Genomic DNA, 27,399 nt, shown 5'->3' with positions numbered 1-27,399 from the left:
TCTCCCTTTAATGTTGACATTTGCTGTTTTTCTCTAGTTAATTTCAATAATTTATCTTTAAAATAGTTGTTGAATTCCCAAACTAGATACAATGTGAACTCCCAGAAGCGAAAAGAAAAGAAAACCAACCAACTTAATCAAAAAGGAGCCCAGTAAACTTTTGTGCCAACTCCTATCTCTATTTGTTCAGCATGTGATATACTGACCTGTGTTTTCCTTTTCTTTTTTTTCTTTGCCTCCAAGGATATCGCTGGAGCTCATAATCCACTGCTTCTCGAGGCCATTTTTCCCATTTTGTTGCCCTTATTATTATTGCCATTGCTATTGTTGTTGGATAGGAAAGACAGAAATCGAGAGAGGAGGGGAAGACAGACGGGGAGAAAAAGATAGACACCTACAGACCTGCTTCACCACCTGTGAAAGTACTCCCCTACAGGTGGGGAGCCGGGGGCTCGAACCCAGGTCCTTGCACACTGTAACATGCGCTCAATCAGGTGCACCACCACCCGGCCTTACACCGGTCCTTGAGCTTTATACATCATGTGCACTTAACCTGCTGCACTAATGCCTGGCCCCCCTCCTATCTTTATTTTATCCACCTGTCTCTACAGATTAGCACAGTAATTATATTTATTTAGTGACTGCTAACCTGTCAGCTTGTTGCTTTTTTAAAAATATTTTTTTTATTTTTTTATTTTATTTATTAGTTTGATTTTATTTAGTTATCTTTTAATTATCTTTATTTATTTATTTGGATAGAGACAGCCAGAAATTGAGAGGGAAGAGGGTGATAGAGAGGGAGAGAGACAGACACCTGTAGCACTGCTTCACCACTTGTGAAGCTTTCCCCCTGCAGGTGGGGGCTGGGGGCTCAAACCCATGTCCTTGCACACTGTAACGTGTGCTCAACCAGGTGCACCACCACCCGGCCCCTGATTTTATTTTTTACCACAATGCTACTCAGCTCTGGCTAGTGGTGGTGCAGGGGATTGAACCTGAGACCTTGGAGCCTCAGGCATGAGAGTGTTTGCATAACCATTATGCTATCTCCCCTGCCCCTCTATTTTTTTCATAGAGATGGAGATAAATTGAGAGGGGAGGTGGAGGTAGAAAGGGAAAGAGAACACTGCATCAGTGCTTTCCTACTCATGAAGCTTCCCTCTACTCTCCTGCAAGTGGGGACCATGGGTTTGAACCTTGTTCCTTGAGCATTATAACATGTACCAGGTGTGCCACTGCTTATCCTCCTCATCAGTTTGTTTAACGTTTTCCAAGCTCTAGGCATGCTGGTATCCACTGTTAATGTTGTCATGCTATAAGCATCTAAATGTATCACTTACCCATTTAGAATTCTCTCCTTGAGCCATTTTCCCAAGTGAGTCAACATGCATAGACAGACACTTACATAAATCTGCTCCCTTGGATCACTGCCTAGTAAATGAAACCTTGAAAATTACAACAGTGTGGTCTGGGAGGTGGCACAGTGGATAAAGTGCTTGACTCTCAAGCATGAGGTCCTGAGTTCAAGCCCCAGCAGCACATGTACCAGAGTGATGTCTGGTTCTTTCTCTCTCTCTTCCTATCTTTCTCATCAATCAATAAATAAAATCTTAAATAAAAAAAGAAAGAAAGAAAATTACAACAGTTCTGTGGACTTACCGAGCAATCATCTCATGACTGACTTTGTTCTAACCTCCTTCCAGAGTTTATGAGTGTAACAAACGCTGCAACTGTGACCCACACATGTGCACAAATCGATTGGTGCAACATGGACTGCAGGTTCGGCTACAGCTGTTTAAGACACAGAACAAAGGCTGGGGGATCCGCTGCTTGGACGACATTGCCAAAGGCTCCTTTGTCTGTATTTATGCAGGTTAGTGAGAAAATTGAAAAGGGTGGATTTCTGGGGTAGGAGAGGCTAGTTGAACATGAGAATAAAATCTTTGGCACATAGACTGAGAGTAAGAGGTAGCCTGGAGTTTCTTCTGGAAACAGCATGACTAGTGGGTGGGGGGAGATAGCATGACAGTTATGCTTTCATATCTGAGGCTCTGAAGTGACAGGTTCAGTTCCCCCACACTACTATAAGCCAGAGCTGAACAGTACTTAGAAAGGAAGGAAAGTGGGGGCGGGGCGGGGGGGGAGCTTGGGCGTAGCGCAGCAGGTTAAGTGCACATGGCACAAAGTGCAAGGATCGGCATAAGGATCCCGGTTTGAGTCCCCAGCCTCCCACCTGCAGGGAAGGTCACTTCACAAGTGGTGTTGCAGGTCTGCAGGTGTCTGTCTTTCTCTCCCCTTCTCTGGCTCCCCTCCTCTCAATTTCTCTCTATCCTATCCAGCAGCAACAACATCAGTGGCAACAAGAACAACAACAAGGGCAACAAAACGGGGAAAAGTGGCCTCCAGGAGCAATGGATTTGTAGTGCAGGCACTAAGCAATAACCCTGGAGGCCCAAAAAAGAAGGAAGGAGAGAGACAGGTGATGGCATACCTGGTTAAGTGCACATATTATTACCATGCAGGTTCAAGCCCCCAGTTCCCACCTGTAGGGGAGAAGCTTCACAAGTGGTGAAGCATGGCTGCACGTGTCTATCTCTTCCTCTTTACCCCCCCCCCCAGTTTCTTTTTGTTCTATCAGATCAAATAAAGTTTTTTTAAAAAATAGTTTAAAAAGTGAGAGAAAGGGAGGGAAAGAAAGGAAGGAAGAAAGAAAGAAGAAACAGAGAGATGAGGGCTAGTGAAATGCCTTTCTGGGTCAACTGCAGAGGGACAGATGCATTTCATAAGGACAGGAACGAAACTACATAAAGACTTGTGTTTATCACAAGTGCTGTAAGTCTCTCTCTCTCCCTCCCTCTCCTCGTGTGTGTGTGTGTTCCTCTTCCCTCTCAATTTCTCTGACTCAATAAAAATAAAAATTAAAAGAGCAGGGGAGAAAGCATAATGGTTATGCAAACAGACTCTCATGCCTGAGGCTCCAAAAGTTCCATGTTCAATCCCCCGCACCACCATAAACCAGAGCTGAGCAGTGCTCTGGTGTCCCACCCCCACCCCCACAGCTCTCTCAAAAATAAAATAAATAAAGTTAAATTAAAGATAAAATTGTATCTTTTAATATTTATTTATTTTCTCTTTTGCTGCTCTTGTTGTTTTTCATTGTTGTTATAAAATTGTATTTTTTAAAAGACTGTATTTTTTGTAGTATCCCCACTCTATTTGAGACATGAGGGAAGAAGGTTCCATGAAAGAAGTGTGAGGCCATTATTCTGATATTTTAATTCTATGTGACTGTTATTCTTTGTCAAAGATATTCATAACTCCAGAATCCCTTTAATTTTCATTCCCAGGCAAAATCCTGACAGATGACTTTGCAGACAAAGAGGGCCTGGAAATGGGTGACGAGTACTTTGCCAACCTGGACCACATTGAAAGCGTGGAGAACTTCAAGGAGGGCTATGAGAGTGATGCCCCTTGTTCCTCTGACAGCAGTGGTGTAGACTTGAAGGACCAGGAGGATGGCAACAGTGGCACAGAGGACGCTGAGGAGTCCAACGATGACAGCTCAGATGACAACTTCTGTAAGGATGAGGACTTCAGCACCAGCTCGGTGTGGCGCAGCTATGCCACCCGGCGACAGACCCGGGGCCAGAAGGAGAATGGACTATCTGAGACAGCTTCCAAAGACTCCCGACCCCCAGACCTTGGGCCTCCATCAGTCCCTGGAGGTGGCTGCAATCCACCATCCTCTGAAGAAACGCCCAAGAACAAGGTGGCGTCATGGCTGAGCTGCAATAGCGTCAGTGAAGGAGGCTTTGCTGACTCAGATAGCCGTTCATCCTTCAAGACTAGTGAAGGTGGGGAGGGCCGGGCCGGGGGAGGCAGAGGGGAGATTGAGAAGGCCTCCACCTCAGGGCTGAGCTTCAAGGATGAAGGAGATGTCAAGCTGCCCAAGAAAGAGGTAAGCAATGGCAGAGAACTCTGAGAACAGTGGCTTTTGTGTGACTTTGGTGCCATAACAAACTTAACAAAGCCTCATCTCCTAGTGTAGTTACTTGATGGGTGATTCTGTTACAAACTTGATCATCTTGTCACACTAGCCATCACATGACTAGTGCTTGTTTAAAGAACCAAATCATTTTAATTTTACTTGATAGGACAGAAAAATATTGAAGGGGATGGGCAGATAGAGAAAGAGAAAAACACCTGCAGCCCTGCTTCACTACTAGTGAAGCTTATCTCTTGCAGGTGGGGACTGGCGACTTGAATCCCAGTCCTTGTGCATGATAACCTATACATTCACTCAACCACATGTGCCCCTCCACAGCCCCATTATGCTATCTTTGAGAAGCATTAAAGGTAGAGGCCATGGGGGTGTGGATAAAAATAGAATTGCTAAAAAATCGAGATGTCTGGCTGATGAGCAGTAGCATTTGGGTAGCAACAAAAGCCATTTAAAAAATGGGTGATGTTGAGAACAAGATGTTTGTCCAGAGCTATTGCCAGTAAAAGGGAGGCAAACACAAGACTGGACCAAATCTCCGTGGTCTCTTTAGACTAAAGACAGGTCAGGCTGCTGGGTTCTTTTAACACTGATACCATCAAGAGCAAAGACATTATTTGGAGAGACGAGACTGATGGAGAGTACTTGGAGAATCGCAAGAAGTACATCCCTGGAACAAAAATGATCTTCACTGGCATTAAGAAATCAGAAAGAGCAGAGCTGACAGCTTATCTCGAAGAAGCTACTGATGAGTAATAGTTGGCACTAACTTACTTTTTTTTTTTTTAATTATTTTATTTATTTGACAGAGACAGATATCCTAAGGGAACGGGAGATGGAGAGAGACACCTGTAGCACTGCTTCACCACTTGTGACATTTTCCCCCTGCAGGTGGGGGCCAGGGGCTTGAACCCAGGTCTTTGCATATTGTAACATATGCCTTATTTATTGCAGAATAGAAATGTCTCATGACTTTTTTTATGTGTACCATATTTAAATTGGTCTATCTGATACACCAGAATTTGGATCATGAATGACAGAATGTTTTTGTGGGAGTCGGGCGGTAGTGTAGTGGGTTTAAGCGCACGTGGCGCAAAGCACAGGGACTGGCGTAAGGATCCCGGTTCGAGCCCCCAGCTCCCCACCTGCAGGGGAGTCACTTCACAGGCGGTGAAGCAGGTCTGTAGGAGTCTATCTTCCCCCCCTTCCCCCCCCGTCTTCCCCTTCTCTCTTCATTTCTCTCTATCCTATCTAACAACATCAACAACACAATAAGAACTACAACAACAATAAAAAACAAGGGCAACAAAAGGGAAAATAAATATTTAAAAAACCTTTATAAAAAATTTTTTGTCATATGGTTCTTATTTAAATAAGATTGGCTTATGGTTAAATGAATGATCATCCTTAGATTTTGTAATTTCAGTTAAGTAACTGTAGTCACTTTTCCCTTTGTAAAAATAAAATTGGACTTGTACTCAACTTTTCAAAACTGCTGAATGTCACCTTAAACCATATAGATTGGCTTAGATTTATATAACTGGTTATGTTGCTATAAATACTGTAGAAATTCCTTCACTGTCAAAAAAAGAATTGCTAGTGCCCATACACCAACTGCCCCCTACGCGCACGCACACACACACACACACTGTAGATATGTGTATCATTGACTTGTGTCTTTAGAGGAGATGAAGTCTTAATTGTTGTACCTGTTATCAAGGACCTTGAAAATACTAAACTGTCACTTGTTCCCTTTTCCAGGAACCTGATGACCGAAATAAGATGCCACTGTAAGTGTCTCAGTGTCTCTCTTTTTTTTTTTTTTTAAAGATTTTATTTATTTACTCATGAGGGAGATGAGGGAGGTGGGGAGGAGAAAGAACCAGAAATCACTCTGGTACATGTGCTGCCGAGGATTGAACTCAGAACCTCATGCTTGAGAGTCCAATGCTTTATCCACTGTGTCACCTCCTGGAACCCCCCCTCATTGGGGGGCTTATAGTAAATACAATCATTGGTTTATCGGTAAATTTTTTCAGTTTATCTTATTTTTGTTTTATTTTATTTATTGAATAGAGACAGAAATTAAGAGGAAAGGGGAAATAGAGAAACACCTGTGGCCCTGCTTCATCACTTGTGGAACTTTCTCTTGTGCTTTGTAACATATGTGCTCAACCAGGTGTACCACCCCTCACCAGTGTCTCCCTTTTTGACCTATTTGCAAATCTGTCTTCTCTTCCTGAGCTGACAAAAGCACAAGAAATGCAGACATCTATCCTTTCTCATCCTTTCTCTCATTAGGGTCACAGAAAGCTCTAGAAATTATGGTTACAACCCTTCTCCCATGAAGCTGGAGGGGCTTCGCCGCCCACCTAGTAAGACAAGTATGCATCAAAGCCGAAGACTCATGGCCTCCGCTCAGTCCGCGACTGATGTAGGTGACCTTTCACTTGGCTGTCTACCCAGCCTTCTGTTTTATTCAAAATCTAAGTGAAAACATTCTCACCACCTCCTGTGTCTTTCACGATAACCACTACTAGGTGGCCCCTTGCTTCTTCGGCTTTGCCTCCATCTTAGTCCCAGCCTGTCTATGGGTAACAGTAAGGATGAGACTGGGACACCCTCCAAATGATTTTTCTTCTGTTCATCCTTCTGCATCCCCAGGATGTCCTGACACTGTCCAGCAGCACAGAAAGTGAGGGAGAGAGTGGGACCAGCCGGAAGCCCACTGTTGGTCAGACTTCAGCCACTGCAGTTGACAGTGATGACATCCAGACCATCTCTTCAGGCTCTGAAGGAGATGACTTTGAGGACAAGAAGAACCTGTCTGGTATTCTGGAAGAATTTTGTGGGTAGTAGAGAAGTTAGGGTAGAGAATATTAATTACCACAGCACTGCTTAGCTCTGGCTTAGATGGTGCTAGGAAATGAACCCAGGACCTCAGGCATAAAAATTGGTTGCTTAAGTGCTGTCTCCTTGACCTAATAAAGATACTGATGGGGCCAGGCAGTGGTGTACCGGCTTAAGAGCACATAGTAAGATGCTATAAAAAGAGGAGGGAATCTTAAATCCTTAAATTGAAGCATCTCTGAGAGGGTAGCTGATTCCCAGCTAAACTGTTAATACCATTTGGCACCCCCCCCATCCAGTTCCCAATTATTTTCCTTTAGCCTCAATATTTATTTTAATGAGAGAAAAACAGACCAGAGTTGTTCAGCCCTTGTTTATGGTGGTGCTGGGGATTAAATTTAAAACCTTTGGTGCCTCAGGCATAAAAATCTTTTGCTTAACCATTACTCTATCTCCCAGGGCTCCTTTAGCTTTTCTTTATTATTATTTTAATATTCTATTTAATGAGAGAGATACCGAAAGACCAGAGCACTGCTCAGCTCTGGCTTGTGTTGGTGCAGAGATTGAACCTAGGACCTCAGAGCCTCAGGCATGAAGGTCTTTTGCATAACCATTATGCCATCTCCCCAGTACCCTTTGGCTTTTTTATCCAGAATTATTTTTATTTATTTGATTTTGTAGGACAGAGAAGTTGAGAGGAAAGGGAGAGGGGGGAGAGAGACACCTGCAGCTTCACTACTCGCAAAACTTTCCCCCTTCAGGTGGGGACCAGGGGCTCAGACACAGGTCTTTGTGCATTGTAACATGTGCACTCAACTAGGTGTGCCACCACCCAGCTCCAATTTTTTATCCAGCACATTTCATCCTATCTGAGAAAAGGCCACTTAGGATCTTTGTCTCAGAATCCCAACTAATCAATATTCCTGAGTTACAAGGGGTAGAAGAAAGATAATTCTAGTCATGAGTTGGGCTGGGTCCTGACTTCTCCTTCCTGTCCAGGCCCAACAAAGCGCCAAGTAGCAGTAAAATCAACCCGAGGCTTCGCTCTTAAATCAACCCATGGGATTGCTATTAAGTCAACCAACATGGCATCTGCAGAGAAAGGCGAGAGTGCCCCAGTCCGTAAGAACACACGCCAGTTCTATGACGGTGAGGAGTCCTGCTACATCATTGACGCCAAGCTGGAAGGCAACCTGGGCCGCTACCTCAACGTGAGACCCCTTCCCCTCACTTCTCCCTGCTGGGTTACCCTGGGGTCTTCTCATCTACCCTTTTTCAGGTGTTCTATAAACCTACCCTCTTCCAAATTTTTTTAAGATTTTTTAAAATATTTATTTCCTTTTTGTTGCCCTTGTTGTTTTTATTTTTGTAGTAGTTATTATTGCTGTTGATAGGACAGAGAGAAATGGAGAGAGGAGGGGAAGATAGAGGGAGGGAGAGAAAGATAGACACCTGCAGACCTGCAGGTTGGGAGCTGGGGGCTTGAACCGAGATCCTCACACCAGTCCTTGCGCTTTGCGCCACATGCGCTTAACCCGCTGCACTACCGCCCAACTGCCGTCTTCCAAGTCCTTAATCTCAAAGGTTCTTAAAGAGGTAGCTAGCTCTCTTTTTCAAAACCGCAGCTATGATGGGAAGGATCAAATGGCAGTATTGTTTTGCCAGCAAGCTCTCACTTACCCCACGAGGCCATATTCTGTTTCCCTGCCTCTTACTCGAGCCTGTTCTTAAACCTACAGCACAGTTGCAGCCCCAACCTGTTTGTCCAGAATGTCTTCGTGGATACTCATGATCTTCGCTTCCCTTGGGTGGCCTTCTTTGCCAGCAAGTAAGAGGGGTCAGGAGGGGGGGGGGCGGGTGACTGGGTAGGGAAAGCAGCCCAGGGTTGGGGAGGAGTAGGGACACTGGAAACTCTAAGGGCTCTTCTACCCTCCTGAGCTGCACTGCCATACTCTAGTGGAGTGGCAGGAAGCACTGGACTAGCTGCTGTCTCCAATCCTTATCCCTCTCTCTCCAGGAGAATCCGGGCTGGAACAGAACTCACTTGGGACTACAACTATGAGGTGGGCAGTGTGGAAGGCAAAGAGCTGCTCTGCTGCTGTGGGGCCATTGAATGCAGAGGCCGTCTTCTTTAGGAGAACCTTTTCCAGGTTCCTCCTGAACTGTCCTTCCCTCAGGAAAAGTATTCCTGACTGTTGAACTCTGACTCTCAAGTCTCCAATCCAGCTATTCTCCCAGCTCCTAATAGATAGAAATGGGGGTTCTGGATCAGGACATCCCTTCCTATGTGGTGCTAGCAGGCAGGGTACTTCTCCCACCTCCTGAGGCTCTCGCAGGAGGGGACTTGGCCACTCTGACCTGGACCTGGCGTCCTCTCACTGGCCATCAAGCCCAGCCTCCTCCTCTGAAGTGTTCATGCTTCTAACAGAGTCTATTCCTGAATGAGGGCTGTGCATCTAATATCCCTGGTTTGTATTTGTTTCTTGAAAGTCTTTTAACAAGATGTTAAAACTGAGATTGTGATTTGATGTCTCTTCTTTTGACCCCATCCCAATTCCAGGTCTCCCAACAAGAGATCTTAACCCCCATCCTACATCTTCCCCAATGGACAACTGTCATTGCCTTCTCTACCTTTTCTTTTTGCCATATGGAGGGGGGGAAATGTGACAGAACTGTGAGGATAGCTGTCCTGTTTCGTTATCCCCCTCCTCAATTCCAAGTAGTTTCAGATGCTTATTGCCATGTTTTACTTAATCTTTAATATATTTTAATTTAAAAAAAGAAAGAAACCATTGACAGTACATTTTGGTCTGAAGTGGTCCCTCTGAATGCCAGGTGCTAGCTGTAATTCTGGCTTCCTATCCCAAACCCCAAGTGTTTAATAAATAAAAAGTTAGAGCTAGTTGCCTTTCTACTCCACATCAGCTAGCCATGGCAAAACGGCCAGAGAAAGGAGGCAGTAAAATCTTGGACCTGTGATTACAGGGGAGGCTGGCAAAGAAGTACAGAGACCACCTGCGCAGTCCCCAGCATGGCCCCATATTTTGGCAGAGGTAGGGAGAGTGTCATGTGGACCCTTCTACACTCAGTTCATTTGTGTTTCAGGAGGGAAAGTTTAAAAGTCAGCTCAACTTTGGTTTCTGGCCCAAGTTAGCAATTTGCTAAGGCTGACCAAAAAAGCCTAGGTCTAACTTTGGCAGAATGAGGTGGGGTGCTAAGGCATGACCCTGGCTCTGGAGGTCTGAGAGTCCAAGGCAAACAGTGAGAGCCAGATTCTGAAGAAAAAGGAATGTGAGTACACACGTACACATGTGTGTACACACACACACACACACACACACACGTCCAGAGCTGAAGAAGTCCCAAAAGCGATACAAAAGGTAATGTGGAGAATAGAGAGGAAAATAAGACCATCCCCCCCTCTTGACAGGATATAACTAGCCTCCCCTCGACCTGGGGATAGGCCAGTTAGAATTTGGCTTAAAGGCAACTGGGTGACATAGAAGCAGGGGTAAGTCACAAAGAACTCTCCTCTAGCTTTCTGCATTCTCCTTTCTCCCCAGAGCTGAAACTGACCCTGTAGGAGGGGTGGGGTGGGTAGCTTCTTGGTGCCACGTGTTCATCCAGGGACAGCAGCGTCTATGCATCAGTCATTCTTACGATGGCTATTACTGATGACAGGGTGGCCATTGGCAAGGGGCCGACTCTTCACCCCTGCCCCAGCTCCGGCCTCCTCCCCCTCTGAGCTCTCCGTCTCTTCCTTGTCACTGCGCTCATCTTCTATCCGCTATGGAGAGAGAGAAGAAGGGTCATACAGAAGTCAAGCTCCATGGAATTGTTCCAGAAGGTTTCTGGAGTTGAAATGGGAACCCAAGGAATCGAGCAGAGCCTTTACCTTTCCAGTTATGAACTTGTGGGCCATGCGCAAAATGAGGTAGGCCCAGAAGATGTGTAGCAGCTGGAGCACTCCCAACATGGAATTAAAGAAGTAGTAGCCAAAGAAGGCGGGATAGAGGTCCAGCGGGTACACCAAGGTACAGTGTAGGATCCTAGGGTGGGAAGGTGGGCAGAACCAGAAACAAGGAAGAGGTTAAGATGGAGGCAAGACTCCTGGCTGCTGGCACACAGAGGGACAGCCTGGCCTTGTGCTCACCAGAAGGGCAAGATGACCAGGCGGGTGATGATGAAGACGATGGCAAAGATAACAAATATGGCATTACAGGTGTTCTTCCATCCGGCATAGTTGAACATTTTGGCTGACTGTGGAGACACCCTGGCCATCAATACCAACTCCCGACCCTTCCCAGCACACTCATACTACATAGATCTATACCCCAACACTGACTGCCAAAACCTGCTTGGCCCCCAGAATGTCATTCTCCCCCAAAAAAGGGGGGGGCATGACCAGAAACTATAGCAGCAGGTTCTCTAAGTTTGGAGGAAGGCCAGGGGACCTTCTGACCTCTAGCAGGTAGTCAGAAGAGTCATGCAGAGCCATAATGAGTGTCCCTGCACGGATGTAATTGGCAAACCAGGAGAAACTGATGAGGATGATGGTGGCCACGTGGTGGATGACTTGCTCCTTGAAGTCCTGCCAAAAAGATACAGGCTCCAGGGGACATTGTCCTGTTCCTGGCCCCCCTCCCTCGTCCTTCCTTTCTCCCTTGTGCTTTCAGTCCCCATGTCTCAGTGTTCCATCCAGAGCACACCAAGACAGCAGGGGAAGGGAGGGCTCCCAGTTAGGCTCCCAGTTAGGCTCCCAGGCTGAGTGGTACACCCCTTGACCTACCTTTCTCTTGACATCAGAGGCGATGCTGAAGAGTAAGGACCAGTAGAAAGAAAGTTCAATAATGTAGTACCAGTACTGGGAGGGGATGGTGCTCTGGGGGAGAGGAAACAGGTAAGGAGCCTCAGTGGGTAGACCTAGACCCTTTGCCCTGTGATCCAAAGGTCCTGCCTGGGATTGTGCTGCAGTGACTCCCTCACCCCCCAGCTGGAGAACCAGAGCCCCGCCTCGTACCTGGATGGGATAGCCCTCCCACACTTTCTTCAGGTCATAGAACCAGGGTTTCTGTAGAGAGAGTTCAAGGTCAAGATAAGAGGAGCTGGTTCACACGGCTGTGCCCTTGTCCTGCCAGAGACCCACTATGATCAGCCCCACTCACATCCACGATGACAGCCATGCCAGCCAGGAAGGCCACCAAGTAAAAGGTGAATCTCCAGCTGGAAAAAGAAGTGAAAACTCAGGAAGTAAGGGGGAAAAGCCCTCCAACAACCCCTAAAGACTCCCTTGGGAATATCATTCGACTACATTCCTCTCCCTACACACAGCCACGGTCTGCCTCTCCCAGCAAGCTACACCAGACCACAGGCTAGGAGGAGGCACAGTGGATAGTGCTGGACTCAGACATGAGTTTGATCCATCATATGTGCCAGAGTGATGCTCTGGTTCTCTCTCACTTATCTTAAATTTAAAAAATTTAAAAAAAAGCTGAGGGAGGTAGCATAATTGTGATACAAAAAGCCCCTGGAGCCCTGCTTCCACCACCCAGATTCCCCTGGCCCATACTCCCACCTGGCTTCTCGGAACTTCTTGAGCAGACTGGGCCGGTCCTGGTTGCGGCGGCGGCGGAACCAGCGCTCCACCTGACGGCTGGAGAGTCCACTCTTTTGTGACAGCAGCTCAACCTCCATCTGTGTACAGATGGAGGGACACGGGTTAACAAAGCCCAGCCTCCGAGCTGAGAGCACCTCCTGGGCTCAGCTCCCACCAGAACTGGGGAGGGCCAGCTCCTACCTGCTTGGGCTGCTTGCCTCTGGTCAAGTAGAAATGCTCCAAGGTGGGATTGGGAGATGCCCGCAGCCGAGCCTTCTCCTTTATGTTCAGCAGGGCAGCCAATGGCGTGGCCATGTAACTGGGGAAGAGACAGGGATGAGGGGGTCCAGCTCTCTTGATAGTCCAAGCTGGAAGAGGAAAACCTGCATACTCGGGCCTCAGTTTCCCAGTCACCCCCCTCTCTCAGCTCCCCTGGAGCTGCCTGCCCGAGGCTGACAAAGCTGTCTGTGTCCCCACGCCAGACAGGCAGAAGGGTGAGAACAAACATCCATTGAAGGAGAGGCTTGGGGGTTGCCGGCCTGTAGCAAGACAATGTAGCCTTCAGTGGGGGACACTCCTCATGCAGGGACCTGGGTGGGGGGGTGGTCAGGACCAGTTAAACTGCCAAAGGCAAGCCTCAAATGCCGCAGGCAGGCAGGATGATGTACTCACAGCTCAAAGAAGTAACGGATGATGAGGAAGAGCAAAGCCAGAGGCAGTATGACGTAGAGGTCCGAGGCCTTGGCATAGACACGCCCATCTCGATCTTCTAGGTCGGCCCAAGTCAGGTTCACAGGCAGCCACAGCCGTTCCCACCAGAAGTAGTCATACAAAGTCTGGAGCATCCTGAGGGGTATAGGGAAGAGATGGGTGGGAGCTGGCACTGGGGCTGGGGAGACAGCATAATAGTTACACATAAAGCCTTCATGCCTGAGGCACCAAAGTCCCAGATTCAATCTCCAGCACCACCATAAGTCAGAGCTGAGTGAGTACGCTGGTAAAAACTGCCACCCTGGAACAAAGGGACAAAGGCCAGAGACTCAAGGTCTGGGTCTGGATCCTCTGATGTGGTAGCTTTCCAGATCTAACATTTACTTTTTCGATGAACCAAAAGTGCTCCCGACACTCCCCCAGATATCCCAATTCTGAAATGATGAACCTCAAGAGGGCAGGAGATGGCTCACCCCATAGAGTCACACTTTATCATGCTCGAGGGCCTGGGCTCAAGCCCCTGGCCACATGGCAGCACCTGCAAGAGGAGGCATCAGTGTGTGTTAACTTTCCTTTCCCTCCCTTTTTATCTCTCACCCTCTATCTAAAGATAAAAGATAGTGCTGGAATCATACAGGTATAGATCCCTAGCCATATCCCTGGGTGGCAATAAAAAAAAAATTTAAAGAGCCTCGGGCTCCCTTGTTATTTTTCATCCCAACATGTGGGTAGATTTCTATCCCAAGAGGCAGGATCTGGCCCTGGAAGCTGTCTCCTTCCAGGCCTTCAAATAATCACGACTGGAAGCTTCCTTCACCAGCAAGCCCCAAAACACTGCAGAATGTAGAAAATCTTTCTCCCCGTTCCCATTTGAGCAGCAGGTTCCTGGGAAGAAGCTAAAAGATCAGAGGAAATCAAAATCAAGTCCTCCAAAAGATGCTGAGTTCTAGGGCAGTCAGGGGACACCAAGCTACTGCACACAGGACCAGCAGCTACTTGGGGGTATAGCATTCCCTAAGATCACTGCAAGGACCCTGTGTGAAGCCTCTGCAGGAGCAAAGTGAAGGTGAGATTGCAGAGTCAGGGCTACTGAGAAGAGAAGGCCAGACCAAGACAGCTGGTGGAATCAGAGCTAGTCCTTTCTTTTTCTTTCTTTCTTCCTTCCTTCCTTTTTTTTTTTAAAGTTCTTTATTGAGGGATTAATGGTTTACATTCAACAGTAAATACAATAGTTTGTACATGCAAAAACATTTTCTTTCTTTCTCTCTTTCACTCTCCCTTTTTCTTTTTGCCACCAGAGTTATCCCTGGGGCTCAGTGACTGGACAATGACTCCAATTCCCAGCAGCCATTTTCCCCCACACCTTTTTTTTTCTTTCTGATAGAGGGTAAGCTACAGAAATAAGAAGAGAGAAAAGATATCAGCAGCACTGCTCCACTGTCCATGTAGCATCCTTCCTGCAGGTAAGGGATAAAGGGCTTAGTCTTCTTTCTTCCTTGCTAAGATATCGGGTGGTAGGGAGGGGGCGGGGTGGTGCACCACAGGACCACTTCACCACTTGTTAAGTTTCTTTGTGCAGGTACACCCATGTAGTGACTGGGGGCTCAAACCCAGGAACCTGCATGTGATAAAGTGTGTGCTCCACCAAATGAGTCACCTGTCATCAGGAGCTCTTTCTTATTAAGGGTCATCCAAAAAGTAAAATACTAGTGTGCAGAAGACACCCGACTCCCCACCCCCGCAGTCCCACCTCCTTCCAGCAGGAGAGAGGGGTGAGCAAGTGGCAGTCATTTAAGGGTTTGAAGGAGGGAAAGACTAGCCCTTGGATCCAGGGGGAAGAGCTTAGGGAACTGAGAGGAACAGCAAGGTGGGAGGGCTGTCAGAGCCCCAGCAATGGGCACCAGTGGATGACAAGGACCCCAAAGCAGGGGAGATAGCATAATGGTTTCTTTTTTTAAAACATTTTTAAAGTTTTTTATTTTTTTATTTTTTTAAGATTTTATTTATTAATGAGAAAGATAGGAGGAGAGAGAAAGAACCAGACACCACTCTGGCACATGTGCTGCCGGAGATCAAACTTAGGACCTCATGCTTGAGAGTCCAAAGCTTTACCACTGCGCTACCTCCCGGACCACTATTTATTTTATTTTTGAGAGCGATGCAGAGAGAGACACAAACACCAGAGCACTGCTCAGCTCTGGTTTATGGTGATGCAGGGGACTGAACCTGGAACTTCAGAGCCTCAGGCACGAGTCTTTTTGCATAACCATTATGCTATCTACCCCCGCCTCGCCGTAATATAATAAAAAAATTTTTTTTAATATTTTATTTATTTTCCTTTATGCTGCCCTTTTTGTTTTTATCGATGTGTGGTTATTATTGTTGTTATTTATGTCGTTGCTGGATAGGACAGAGAAAAATGGAGGAGGGGACGACAGAGAGGGGGAGAGAAAGACTTGCAGCCCTGCTTCACCGATTGTGAAGCAACACCCCCCCCCCCCCGGCAGGTGGGGAGCTGGGGGCTTGAACTGGGATCCTTATGCTAGTTTTCACATCATGTGCACTTAACCCGCTGCGCTACAGCCCAACCCCCAATAAGACTTCCCTGCCTCAGGCACCAAATGTCCCAGGTTCAATCCCCAGCACAACCATAAACCAGAGCTGAACAGTGCTCTGGTAAAAATAAATAAATAAATAACCCTCAAAGCCTTACCCTCCCACGAGATGGCAAAGGCAGTGTTCATTCCGGCTGGCCCAAGACTAGAGCTGATACAGAGGAAAAGAGTAGGGTGATCGGTCTCAGCTGTGTGGGGGAGGGGTGCAACAAGGCTGAAAGATGATCAGCTCACAGCTGAGGGGGCCAGTCCAGTACACACACACACCCCACCCCACCCCACCCCTTTTGAAATCCCTCTGGGCCTGTCACAGGTCAAATTAGCTCAAGGACTTTACCCTCTTGTCCCCACTCCTGGTCACTGCTACCTCTGATGAAATCAGAGGTCGTTGGCAGCAATGACAATAAAGGCACTTTAGAGCTACCCTCTCCAATCTCCCCCCCCCTCTCTCTCTCTCTCTCTCACACACACACACATTCCTGCTCCTGAGGGCCCTGCCCCTTTCCTCCTACCTTGGCCAGGATAAATATTTAATTGTTAAAGAGATGGAAGTCTCTGAAACTGAACAAAACTGTCCACAGTAGAAATACCCCCCCCCCGATTTTTTTTTTTAAGCTGAAGAACATTTCACTGAGAAGGTGGCAGCATAAGAGAGCTCGGTTTTGCCATCTCATCTCTGTTGCTCAGCTGGGCAGAAAGATCTACCAAGTTCTGCCACATGGCCGTGGTGTTGCATGGCTGTCACTGAGACCTGAACCAAGAGGACAGACAGGTGCGTAAGTCTCCCTACCTTGCTCAATGGAAACGGGCGGGGACATTTTGAGAAGTAAAGATTCGGAGGGCAGGACTGGGGTCCTACAAAGTCCCAGGAGTGTCTTCTTCTAGTTTTTTGTTTTTCCCCCAAGACAGAGTGAGACAAGGAGAGAGGCCACAACACTGAAGCTCCTCTCTCTCCCTCTCCCTCTCCCTCTCCCTCTATTTTGAAGCTTCTTTCAATGCACTGACTGGAGGCTGGGGTGAACCTGGGTCATGCACAGGGCAAAGCAGTGAGCTATTTCACCAGCCCACTTTCCTGCCAGTGTTATCCCTACAAAGGAACTGAGGTTCTGGAGAAGCAGGCAAAGGCAAAGAAAGTGTCAAGAGTTTGCACCAGGGAGACAGCATAATAGTTATCCAAAGACTTTCTCATGCTTCAGGCTGCAAGGTCTCAGAGTTCAATTGCCAGTAGCATCATAAACCAGAGCTGTTGTATCACAATAAAGTAAAAGGCTGTGGGGTGGGTGGGGAGAATACAGGTCCAAGAAGGATGACAGAGGACCTAGTGAGGGTTGTATTGTTATATGGGAAACTGGGGAATGTTATGCATGTACAAACTATTGTATTTACTGTTGAATGTAAAACATTAATTCCCCAATAAAGAAATAAAAAAATAAATAAACCAGAGCTGAGCAGTCCTCTGGTAAATATATATATAATTCAATTCAAAATAAAGTGTCATACTCTAAGGGCCAAGGCAAGTCCCTGTAGGGCGCAATTCTCTCAACCCTGAGACCAGATAGCACCCACCCTACAACAGGTGTGAAGGCAAGTTAGAATGAGCAGGAAGTACCATGAGTTCATAAATGCAGATTCACTGGGTGTCCGGCTTCCCATGACAATCCTTCCTTTGCTTCCATTAAATAAGGCAACAATCTCAATACAACAACCGCCCAGCAGGGAGAGGCCCCAGATTCAGCAGGGAGTCTCAAAACAAAGGCTAAGGAAGAAAAAGGGGTCACACTAGGGTAGGGACACACCCCTGCTTTTCAGAAGGTTTGTTGTTTTTTTTTTTTTACATTCACAATAGTTGATTTCTTGGTGAAGAAAATCTTTTTTTTAATTTTTTAATTTGTTATTGGATAGAGACAGAGAGAAATTGAGAGAGAAGGGGGAGATAAAGAGGAAGAGAGACAGAGAGAAGCCTGCAGACTTGCTTCACTGTGAAGTGACTGCCCTGCAGGTGGGGAGCTGGGGGCTCGAACCGGGTTCCTAACTGGTCCTTGCACTTTGCGCCTTGTGTGCTTAACCCACTGCGCTACTGCCTGACTCTTGGTGAAGAAAATCTTAACTGCAGATGTTTTCACACTAGCAGGACCTATTCCCCACTTGCCCCACATGAGGAGATAATTGTGTGTCAAACACACACACACCTGCCTGAGGGACACAGAAGCCAGTCACTGAGCCAGGCTGGAGAGGAACCAATGAAGCAGGGATTTCATGGGCATTGAGTTACCACCAGGAACTGGAGCAGCACTCTGCCCTGTCCCCTCTACCTCAACTCAGTCCCACCCCTCTGAGACAGTCCAGAGGGATGGCATGGGGCAGAAGGCCCCCAGAGAGCTCAGAAGACCCACAGCAGACTGGGAGGACTGGATCTTCACAGATCCCAGGTTATAACAGCCCCAGGGTCTCTCAGAGCTGGAAGGAGTGACTGACAAAACACCAAATCTGCAAAGGATGAGTGCCAACAGAGGGTCCCACAGAATCCAGCCTTGCAGTAAGGACTATTAAAAAAAAAAAAAAAAAAAGGGAGAGGCAGGGCATAGTCTTCCATGTAGAAAACTTTCAGTTTAGGAAGCAACAGCAGTGTGAGAGTGACAGATGTCAAGAGGACAACAGCTCAGGCCAGCAGAGATCCCCAAACGTGGGTGTCTGGACGTCCTCTCCCCCAGGTCCTAGCACACCCCAACAATGTAGGAGTAAGACACAGTCCCCAAGGGCGAAAAGAGAACGGCGGCCAGGGCCAGGGGGCTGAGGCCTGTCCTCCCTGTCCAGAGCAGTGACAGGCCCTCGCATGGGGGTGGACTGTGGGGGACCAAGAGTCCTTGTGATTAGGGTCGGGTCTAGCCGCCAGCGCTGTCAGAGACCCCTCTACTCCAACACAGATGTAGGGTTCAGTTCTCGGGGGAGGGGGTTCACTCCACACTTGGGGCACCCGGGCACCCGCTGACTCCCGGGCCTGGCAACTCAGGTGACTGGCACCAGGCCTGGATGGCAGCCAGGAGCCCGGCTTGGGGCGACCATAACCCCCTCTGGGAGCTCGGATCAGCGCCGCACACCTGCAATTAGCCTCCTCACCAGAGGGCCTCGGGGCCAATCTTGAGCAAGCAGGGGCCCCAGAACCAGTTTCGCCGGCAGCTCCCCCACTCCCCAGCCACGCACACACCCCATAACGGTCCGGGAGCCTCCCAGCCTTGGGGGGCCAGGGCCGGGGCCGAGCTGTGCACCACTCCTTCCTGTTTCCCGTTAAGCACATGGACGCCTGACCTCCCCCGCGGAGTGGGCTCGGGGGCACCCGGCGAGTGCAGACCCCGAGTCCCCTGCCGCTCGGGTCGTGCGACTCGTCCAGGCCTGGGCCAAGGCGGGGAGTGGAGAGAGGGGCTCTGGCGCACAGGCTCCCCAAACTTTCGCACTCCCCCAAACAAAGCAGCGTGAGGACCCCAGCCAGCTGCCCCCTGACCCCAAGTGCCAGCGCCGACCTGTTGCGGGGGGAAGGCGGGAGGCCCGGGGCGCCCCAGGGTCCGGGCTGCGCTGGGGACCCGCCAACCCCCCCCCCAACTTCGTGCTCCGCCCCGGCGGCCGCCATGAACCAGAGGCCCGCCGCTCCCGCCTGGCCCCCGCGTCCCCCAGCGCCCCGGCCCCCCGCGCCCCAGCCCTGGCACCACTCACTCTGCTGCAGCTGCGGGAGGCCGGGCGCCCGGCTCGGTGGCTGCTGTAAGCTGGGGGCCTCGGCGCTGGCGGCCGCTCTCCTCCCCCTTCCGCCCGCCGCCCCTCCCTCCGCAGCCTCCGCCCGCCCAGCCCGGCCCGGCCCGACCCGGCCCGAAGGAGGCCGCGCTACGCGGAGCCCTGCCGGCGGGAAGCACCCCGGGGACACCGCGCCTCGCCCCCGCGCGCAAGGGCCTGGGTGCAGCCCCCGGAGCCAACCCCCCCCCAGAGTACCCGGGACTTGGGACACAGGACGCCGGGAGCCGGCCCCACCCCGTCCTCTACCTCTGCGGCCCTAGACCTCAACCGCTGGGGGCCCCCAGTTCCCCGTGGGGGGCCGATTGCCACATTTCCTACCTCTGTCCAGGCGCCCGGCGCCGCGCACTCCCTAACCCAGCTCGCTGCTAGGACCCCGCACCCTCACACCCGCCTCGCAGCCGGCGGGGAGCGGCAAAAAGAGCCGACCCCCCACACCCCAGTTTTGTTCTGAGAAATGGATTCTTGTTTTCCACGGACACACCACGTTCGCCCACGACTCAACTCCTATTCAACAGTGTTTTCCCCCAAAGTGAGTTGGTCACTTGGCTGTTTTAGGACGGGGCAACACGTTTACCCTTGGAAACTGGCAGGGACCTAACTGTGAGAGCAGGGCTGACCTGGATGAAATGCCGGAGGTGTTTGTTTTGTTTTTGTATGTTTTTTTTTTTTCTTCGTTTCTTTTCTTCCTCTTTCTTGCTTTCTTATCCAGTCACGGGTTGTTTCTTGATTTATCTAGTGAAATTCAGGCAGGGTAACTGTAGGAGGAAAGAAGGTGACCTCCCACTAATCCAGTTTAAGAGCCTGACCCTCCCCTGAGGCGGAGGAGGAGAGGTGGAGGAGGAGAGGTGGAAAGACAGAAGCCGAGGACTTAATCTCCAACCTCTCCTACTTCACTCGCTTCCCTAGGGGGACCTCCAGCCCAAGTTAAAGAAGTCTAGGTGACCTACCCCACAGCACCTAGAGCCAGCCCCCGGGGTCCTGCATTGTCAAGCCCCCACCCCTACCACACACACCCTCCAGCTTCCAGCCATCCCTCCAGCCCTGTTTTCTTTGCCCCAGGCTGAACTCCTCCCGGGTTGACTGATTTTACCTCGTATCTTCCTAGAGTATCTTATGCCTCATCTTCCTCTGTGATTTTTGGTCCACCCAATTCCTCAGTTCCCTCCACTTCTCTAGGGTACCCTCCCTAAGCTCCTCCTCTCATACACACCCCTGTCCTGTCTCCAGCCAGACTCCCCTCTGGACTAACTCTGGATTGCTTTCTTGCCTGTCCCTACACCTTTGTCCTACTTGGCTCCCCTCCCTTAGCATCTGAGTCCTATTCTCAGGCAGCTTCCCAAGCTCTCCTTTGCTCTCCTCCTTCCCTCCTCCTCCTTAACCTTTTAAAAAAGTATTTACTTGTTTGCTTGTTTATTTATTTTATTTATTTTAATGAGAGAGAGAGAGACCAGAACACTGCTCAGCTCTGGCTTATGGTGGGACTGGGAACTGAACCTGGGTCCTTGGAGCCTCAGGCATGAGTCTTTTGCAGAACCATTATTCTGCCTCTCCAGCCCTCCCATCTGACTTAACCCCCACCCCCAAGATAGGCAAGTTTACAAGGGCTGCAGCCTGTAGAGTGCTTAACTTCCAAGTGGGAGGACCCAAGTTCAACCTCCAGCATTGCATGTGATGCTGTTTTTTTTCTTGTTAATAAATAATTGTTTAAAAACATAGATGTAGTTATTTATTTATGGGAAGGGGAAGAGAGCAAATCAAAGCATCCCTCTGGCACAGGCAATCCTGGGAATCCAAACCAGGACCTCATGCTTGAGAGGCTAACATTTCATTCACTGTGCTACTTCCCAGGCTGCAACTGTTTTAGAAAAAAAATTTTTTTTTTTTTTGCAGGAGGGAGGGGGAAGGATTGGGGGAGCCAGCATGATAGTTATGCAAAAGATTTTCATCCCTGAGGCTCTGAGATCCCATGTTCAATCTTCCGCACCACCATAAGCCAGAGTTGAGTAGTGCTCTGGAAGAAAAAACAAAACAAAACAATAATAATTACACCTTAACTCCTAGAAGAACTAAAGGCCAGTTAACTAAGTTTTGGAGCAAAACTTGGATAGCCAAGACCTGAGAAATAGAGATAAGACGGTGTGTCCCTTCTTGGGAGACAAAAGAGAAGGTGGCAGGAGAAAAGAAACCTGGGCCCTGGGGTAGCGCAGCGGGTTATGGGCAGGTGGCGCAAAGCACAAGGACCAGTGTAAGGGTCCCCACTAGAGCCCCTGGCTCCCCACCTGCAGGGGAGTCGCTTCACAGGCGGTGAAGCAGGTCTGCAGGTGTCTGTCTTTCTCTCCCCCTCTCCCCCTCCTCTCTCCATTTCTCTGTCCTATCCAACAACGACGACATCAACAACAATAATAACTATAACAACAATAAAAACAAGGGTAACAAAAAGGAAATAAGTAAATAAATATTTAACAAATTTAAAAAGAAAGAGAAAGAAAGAAAGAAAGAAGGAAAAGAAAGAAAGAAGGAAAAGAAAGAAAGAAAGAAAGAAAGAAAGAAAGAAAGAAAGAAAGAAAGAAAGAAAGAAAGAAAACCTGGGCCCCGGCAGCACTACAGTGATGCTACCAATTCTGTCACCCTAGGCCACAGTCCAACACACACCAACTAGGGTGAGCCCCGGGAGTGTGGTTCCGCCCAGCCCTTCCGACCCATCCCCCACCCGGAGCGGGCACGCCCCGCCCTCGGTGCCCGCGCTCCCTGCCTGGCTGACTCACTTCCTCTGCTGGGCTGCTGAGGTGTCCTGATCTTACCCAGCCTGCTGCCCCACCCCCCCAGCAGGAGACAGAGGTTCGGACTGGCTTTGAGGGTGGGTAGACAGGGACCCCACTTATGGAAAGTGGGTCTCCCCAGGTCAAGCTGGTTTAGGCATTTCGAGTTTGCTTGGTGACATGTTGCTATATGGTGACTTGAGCAGAGCATCCAGGTGCCAAAGGTCCAGGGAAGATCATGTCTCTTACTGGGCCAGCGTTCTCATGTGCACCACCCAGGTTCGAGCCCAGCCCACACCCCACTGGAGGAAGTTTCAGTGTTGTGGTCACTCTCTCTCTAGCTGAAAAACTCGGCCTGGAGTGGTGAATCTCCAGCAATGACATTTCCCCAAAAAAAACAGGATTATCATTGGGGGAATTGGTGCCTGCATGACAAACATACCATTTCTGGCAGCCTTTTAAATTGTATTTATTTATTTATCATCATTACAATTGTTCTTGGATAAAGACAGAGAGAAATTGAGAGGGATGAGGGACATAAAGATAGAAAAAGAGGGGAGTCCGATGGCTGCAAAGGGCCGCCAGGAACTTGGCGCCTCTGGGTGCACGCACAGCCTCCAGGACATGCAAGGACATGCTACCGGGACCCTATCCCAAGACCCCAGAAGAACGTGCCGCCGCCGCCGCGAAATATGATATGCGTGTGGAAGACTACGAGCCTTACCCGGATGATGGCATGGGGTATGGTGACTACCCAAAAAAAAAACTCCCTGACCAATCACAGCATGAGGGGGATCCATGGTATGACTGGGATCATCCAGACCTGAGAATAAATTGGGGTGAACCGCTGCACTGGGACCTAGACATGTACATCAGAAACCGTGTTAACACACCCCCTACACCTGTATCTTGGGATATCATGTGTAAGTAAGCACCTCTTCGGCTTCGTGGCTTTCATGCTGTTCATGTTTTGGTTGGGTGAGAAATACCCCGCCTACCAGCCTGTGGGCCCAAAGCAGTATCCTTATAATAATCTGTACCTGGAACTAGGCGGCAATCCCATCAAAGAACCAGAGCCAATCGTTAACTATGAGATCGGAGGAGCTTCATGGGCTTTGCGCGCCACCCCAACTCTCATTTCTAGAAATTTAACCTTAATGAAACCCCTAAATAAACTTATTAGTTATGGCAAAAAAAAAAAAAAAGATAGAAAAAGAGAGACACCTGCAACACTGCTTTACCACTCTTGAAGATCTTGAAGATTCCTCCCTGCAGGTAGGGATGGGGGGCTTGAACCCCGGACCTTGCACATAGTAATGTGTGTGCTCTACCAGATGAACCACTGGCCACACACCCATCCCCAATTTTTTTTTAAACTTTTTTTTTTAGTTTTTATTTATTTATTTATTCCCTTTTGTTGCCCTTGCTGTTGTAATGTTGTAGTTATTATTGTTGTTACTGATGTTGTCGTTGGATAGGACAGAGAGAAATGGAGAGAGGAGGGGAAGACAGAGAGGGGGACAGAAAGATAGACACCAGCAGAACTGCTTCACTGCCTGTGAAGCGACTCCCCTACAGGTGGGGAGGCGGGGCTCGAACCAGGATCCTTAGCCCATCCATTAACGCTTTGCACAACGTGCTCTTAACCTGCTGCGCTACCGCGCGACTCCCTCCCTCCCCAATTTTTTTTAAAATTTATTTCTTTATTGGGGAATTAATGTTTTACATTCAACAGTAAATACAATAGTTTGTACATGCATAACATTCCCCAGTTTCCCATTTAACAATACAACCCCCACTATGTCATTTATCATCCTTCATGGACCTGTATTCTCCCCACCCACCCACCCCAGAGTCTTTTACTTTGGTGCAATACGCCAATTCCATTTCAGGTTCTACCTGTGTTTTCTTTTCTGATCTTGTTTTTCAACTTCGGCCTGAGAGTGAGATCATACCATCTTCATCCTTCTGTTTCTGACTTATTTCACTCAACGTGATTTTTTCAAGGTCCATCCAAGATCGGCTGAAAACGGTGAAGTCACCATTTTTTACAGCTGAGTAGTATTCCATTGTGTATATATACCACAACTTGCTCAGCCACTCATCTGTTGTTGGACACCTGGGTTGTTTCCAGGTTTTGGCTATTACAAATTGTGCTGCCAAAAACATGTGTACACAGATCTTTTTGGATGGATGTGTTGGGTTCCTTAGGATCTATCCCCAGGAGAGGAATTGCAGGGTCATAGGTAGGTCCCTTTCTAACCTGCTGAGAGTTCTCCAGACTGTTCTCCACAGAGGTTGGACCAATTTGCATTCCCACCAGCAGTGCAGGAGGGTTCCTTTGACCCCACACCCTCTCCAGCATTTGCTGCTGTTACCTTTTCTGATGTATGACATTCTCACAGGAGTGAAGTGATATCTCATTGTTGTCTTGATTTGCATTTCTCTGACATACAGAGACTTGGAGCATTTTTTCATGTGTTTCTCAGCCTTTTGGATCTCTTCTGTGGTGAATATTCTGTCCAAGTCCTCTCCCCATTTTTGGATGGGGTTATTTGTTGTCTTGTTGTTGAGTCTGGCAAGCTCTTTATATATATTGGTTATTAAACTCTTATCTGATGTATGGCATGTAAAGATCTTCTCCCATTCTGTGAGGGGTATTTTGGTTTGGGTAGTGGTTTCTTTTGCTGTGCAGAAGCTTTTTAATTTGATGTAGTCCCATAGGTTTAAACTTGCCTTAGTCTTCTTTGTAATTGGATTTGTTTCATTGAAAATGTCTTTAAAATTTATGTGGAAAAGAGTTCTGCCAATATTTTCCTCTAAGTATTGGATAGTCTGTGGTCTAACATCCAAGTCCTTGATCCACTTGGAATTTACTTTTGTATTTGGTGAAATACAGTGATTCAGTTTCATTCTTCTGCATGTTTCAACCCATTGTTTCCAACACCATTTGTTGAAGAGACTCTGCTTTCCCCATGTAGTAGTCTGGGCCCCTTTGTCAAAGATTAGATGTCCATAGGTGTGGGGCCTCATTTCTGGGCTCTCAATTCTATTCCACTGGTCAGTGTGTCTATTCATGTTCCAGTACCAAGCAGTTTTGATGACAATGGCCCTATAATATAGTTTGAGATCTGGGAGTGTGATGCCTCCGGTTCTGTTCTTTTTTCTCAAGATTGTTTTGGCAATTCTATGTCTTTTCTGGTTCCAGATAAACATTTGTAGCATTTTTTCTATTCTCCTAAAAAATGTGCTTGGGATCTTGATGGGGATAGCATTAAATTTGTAGATGGCTCTGGGTAATATATTCATTTTGATGATGTTAATTCTTCCAACCCATGAGCATGGAATATCTTTCCACTTCTTTGTGTCTTTTTCAATTTCCTTGAGTAGTGACTCATAATTTTCAGTATACAAGTCTTTCACTTCCTTGGTTAGATTTACTCCTAGATATTTTATTGTTTTTGTTGCTATAGTAAAAGGAATTGATTTCTGGATTTCAATTTCTTCTAACTTAGTGTTTGCATAGAGGAATGCCACTGACTTTTAAATGTTAATTTTATAGCCTGACACCTTACTGTAGTGCCTGATGATTTCCAAAAGCTTCTTGCTGGATTCCTTAGGTTTTTCCATGTATACTATCATGTCATCTGCAAATAAGGAGAGTTTGACTTCTTCTCTTCCACTCTGTATCCCTTGAATTCCTTGCTCCTGCCTGATTGCTATGGTAAGAACTTCCAACACTATGTTGACTAGTGATGGTGATAGTGGGCAGCCCTGTCTAGTACCTGATCTGAGTGGAAATGCTTCCAGTTTTTCACCATTGAGTATGATGTTGGCTGTAGGTTTGCTATATATAGACTCCACTATCTTCAGGAATTTTCCATCTATTCCCATTTTTTGTAGTGTTTTGATCATAAAGGGATGTTGTATTTTGTCAAAGGCTTTCTCTGCATCTATTGATATGACCATGTGGTATTTGGTCTTGCTTTTGTTGATGTGGTGGATCACATTGATTGATTTACATTTATTAAACCAACCTTGCATGCCTGGGATAAACCCCACTTGGTCATGATGAACAATCTTTTTGATATACTGCTGTATCCGGCTGCCTAGAATTTTGTTCAGTATTTTCGCATCTATGTTCATCAGAGATATTGGTCTGTAGTTTTCTTTTTTGGTTGTGTCCCTGTCTGCTTTTGGTATCAGGGTGATGTTGGCTTCATAGAAGCTGGCAGGGAGTATTCCAGTGTCTTCAATCTCTGGAAGACTTTTAAAAGTAGAGGTATTAGTTCTTCTTGGAAGGTTTTGTAGAATTCATTTGTAAAACCATCTGGTCCAGGACTTTTATTTTTGGGGAGATTTTTGATAACTGTTTCAATTTCATTAGCTGTGATGGGCCTGTTCATGTTATCCACTTCCTCTTTACTTAGTTTTGGAAGTTGGTAGGTATCTAGGAAATCGTCCATTTCTTCCGGGTTCTCTATCTTGGTGGCGTATAGTTGTTCATAGAAGCCTCGCATGATATGTTGAATTTCTGCGGTGTCTGTTGTGATATCTCCTCTTTCATTTACTATCCGATTTATTTGGGTCTTCTCCCTTTTTTGTTTTGTGAGTCTGGCTAAAGGTTTGTTGATTTTGTTTACTCTTTTGAAGAACCAACATTTACTTTTGTTGATCTTTTGTATGGTTTTCCTATTCTCAATGTTATTTATTTCTGCCCTAACTTTAGTGATTTCTGACCTTCTTGTTGCTTTATGGTTCCTTTGTTGTTCTTCTTCTAGGTCTTTAAGATGTGCAGTCAGACTGTTTATTTTTGGTTTTTCTTGTTTCCTAATGTGTGCTTGTATAGCTATAAACTTCCCTCTTAGGACTGCTTTAGCTGTGTCCCAAATATTTTGATAGCTTGTGTCTTCATTTTCATTGAAGTCTCGAAACATTTTCATTTCTTCCTTGATTTCCTCTTTGATCCAGAAGTTGTTAAGAAGTGTACTGTTGAGCTTCCACATTTTGGGACTGTTACTAATCTTTTGTTGATTGATAAGTGTTAGTTTAATTCCACTGTGGTCTGAGAAGATGATTTCAATG

At 47.5% G+C, this 27,399-nt stretch overlaps 2 protein-coding genes and 2 pseudogenes across 9 annotated transcripts in view; 3 read left to right on the top strand and 1 right to left on the bottom strand.

Annotated features, from left to right (window-relative positions):
* Window positions 1-9,365, top strand: part of SETDB1 (SET domain bifurcated histone lysine methyltransferase 1) — a 58,966-nt gene extending 49,601 nt beyond the window's left edge. For all 6 annotated transcript variants that reach the window (XM_007531539.3, XM_060201730.1, XM_060201734.1 and 3 more), the window contains 8 exons: window positions 1,704-1,873; window positions 3,348-3,958; window positions 5,762-5,790; window positions 6,302-6,434; window positions 6,665-6,830; window positions 7,850-8,061; window positions 8,590-8,678; window positions 8,868-9,365. In XM_007531539.3, the coding sequence (XP_007531601.1) occupies window positions 1,704-1,873; window positions 3,348-3,958; window positions 5,762-5,790; window positions 6,302-6,434; window positions 6,665-6,830; window positions 7,850-8,061; window positions 8,590-8,678; window positions 8,868-8,985 (1,528 nt within the window). In that variant the 3' untranslated portion in view covers window positions 8,986-9,365. The remainder of the gene's footprint in view (window positions 1-1,703; window positions 1,874-3,347; window positions 3,959-5,761; window positions 5,791-6,301; window positions 6,435-6,664; window positions 6,831-7,849; window positions 8,062-8,589; window positions 8,679-8,867) is intronic.
* On the top strand, window positions 4,459-5,310 carry LOC103121046 (cytochrome c, somatic-like; annotated as a pseudogene).
* A 218-nt stretch (window positions 9,366-9,583) lies between the features above and the next one.
* CERS2 (ceramide synthase 2) lies at window positions 9,584-19,890 on the bottom strand. Of its 3 annotated transcripts, none has more exons than XM_060201737.1 (11): window positions 19,874-19,890; window positions 13,119-13,292; window positions 12,648-12,765; window positions 12,426-12,544; window positions 12,016-12,073; window positions 11,871-11,921; window positions 11,640-11,732; window positions 11,313-11,441; window positions 11,004-11,110; window positions 10,746-10,899; window positions 9,584-10,637 (listed from the first exon to the last, which is right to left on the bottom strand). In XM_060201737.1, exons 2-11 carry the CDS (start codon window positions 13,289-13,291, stop codon window positions 10,497-10,499), a joined length of 1,143 nt encoding a protein of 380 aa, XP_060057720.1. In that variant the 5' UTR covers window position 13,292; window positions 19,874-19,890; the 3' UTR covers window positions 9,584-10,496. The 3 variants fall into 3 exon arrangements, with proteins under 3 accessions (XP_060057720.1, XP_060057719.1, XP_007531600.1); XM_060201736.1 differs by lacking the exon at window positions 19,874-19,890 and adding an exon at window positions 19,481-19,662 and having other exon boundaries at window positions 13,119-13,335; XM_007531538.3 differs by lacking the exon at window positions 19,874-19,890 and adding an exon at window positions 19,481-19,655.
* Window positions 19,891-20,009: 119 nt separating this feature from the next.
* LOC132541458 (NADH dehydrogenase [ubiquinone] 1 beta subcomplex subunit 8, mitochondrial-like) lies at window positions 20,010-23,579 on the top strand (annotated as a pseudogene).
* Window positions 23,580-27,399: the final 3,820 nt, after the last annotated feature.

Source organism: Erinaceus europaeus, chromosome 11, assembly GCF_950295315.1.
Source record: "Erinaceus europaeus chromosome 11, mEriEur2.1, whole genome shotgun sequence".
NCBI classification, from domain to species: domain Eukaryota; kingdom Metazoa; phylum Chordata; class Mammalia; order Eulipotyphla; family Erinaceidae; genus Erinaceus; species Erinaceus europaeus.
The sequence above is the reverse complement of the archived record's forward strand: the minus strand, read 5'-3'. Positions and strand labels throughout refer to the sequence as shown.

Coding starts and splice junctions, on each gene's coding strand:
- CERS2 (XM_060201737.1), bottom strand. CDS start 13,291: ATGCTCCAGACTTTGTATGACTACTTCTGGTGGGAACGGCTGTGGCTG. Junction 12,766..13,118: donor ATCCGTTACTTCTTTGAGCT/GTGAGTACATCA, acceptor TCTCTTCCCCAG/TTACATGGCCACGCCATTGG. Junction 12,074..12,425: donor AAGAAGTTCCGAGAAGCCAG/GTGGGAGTATGG, acceptor TTCTTTTTCCAG/CTGGAGATTCACCTTTTACT.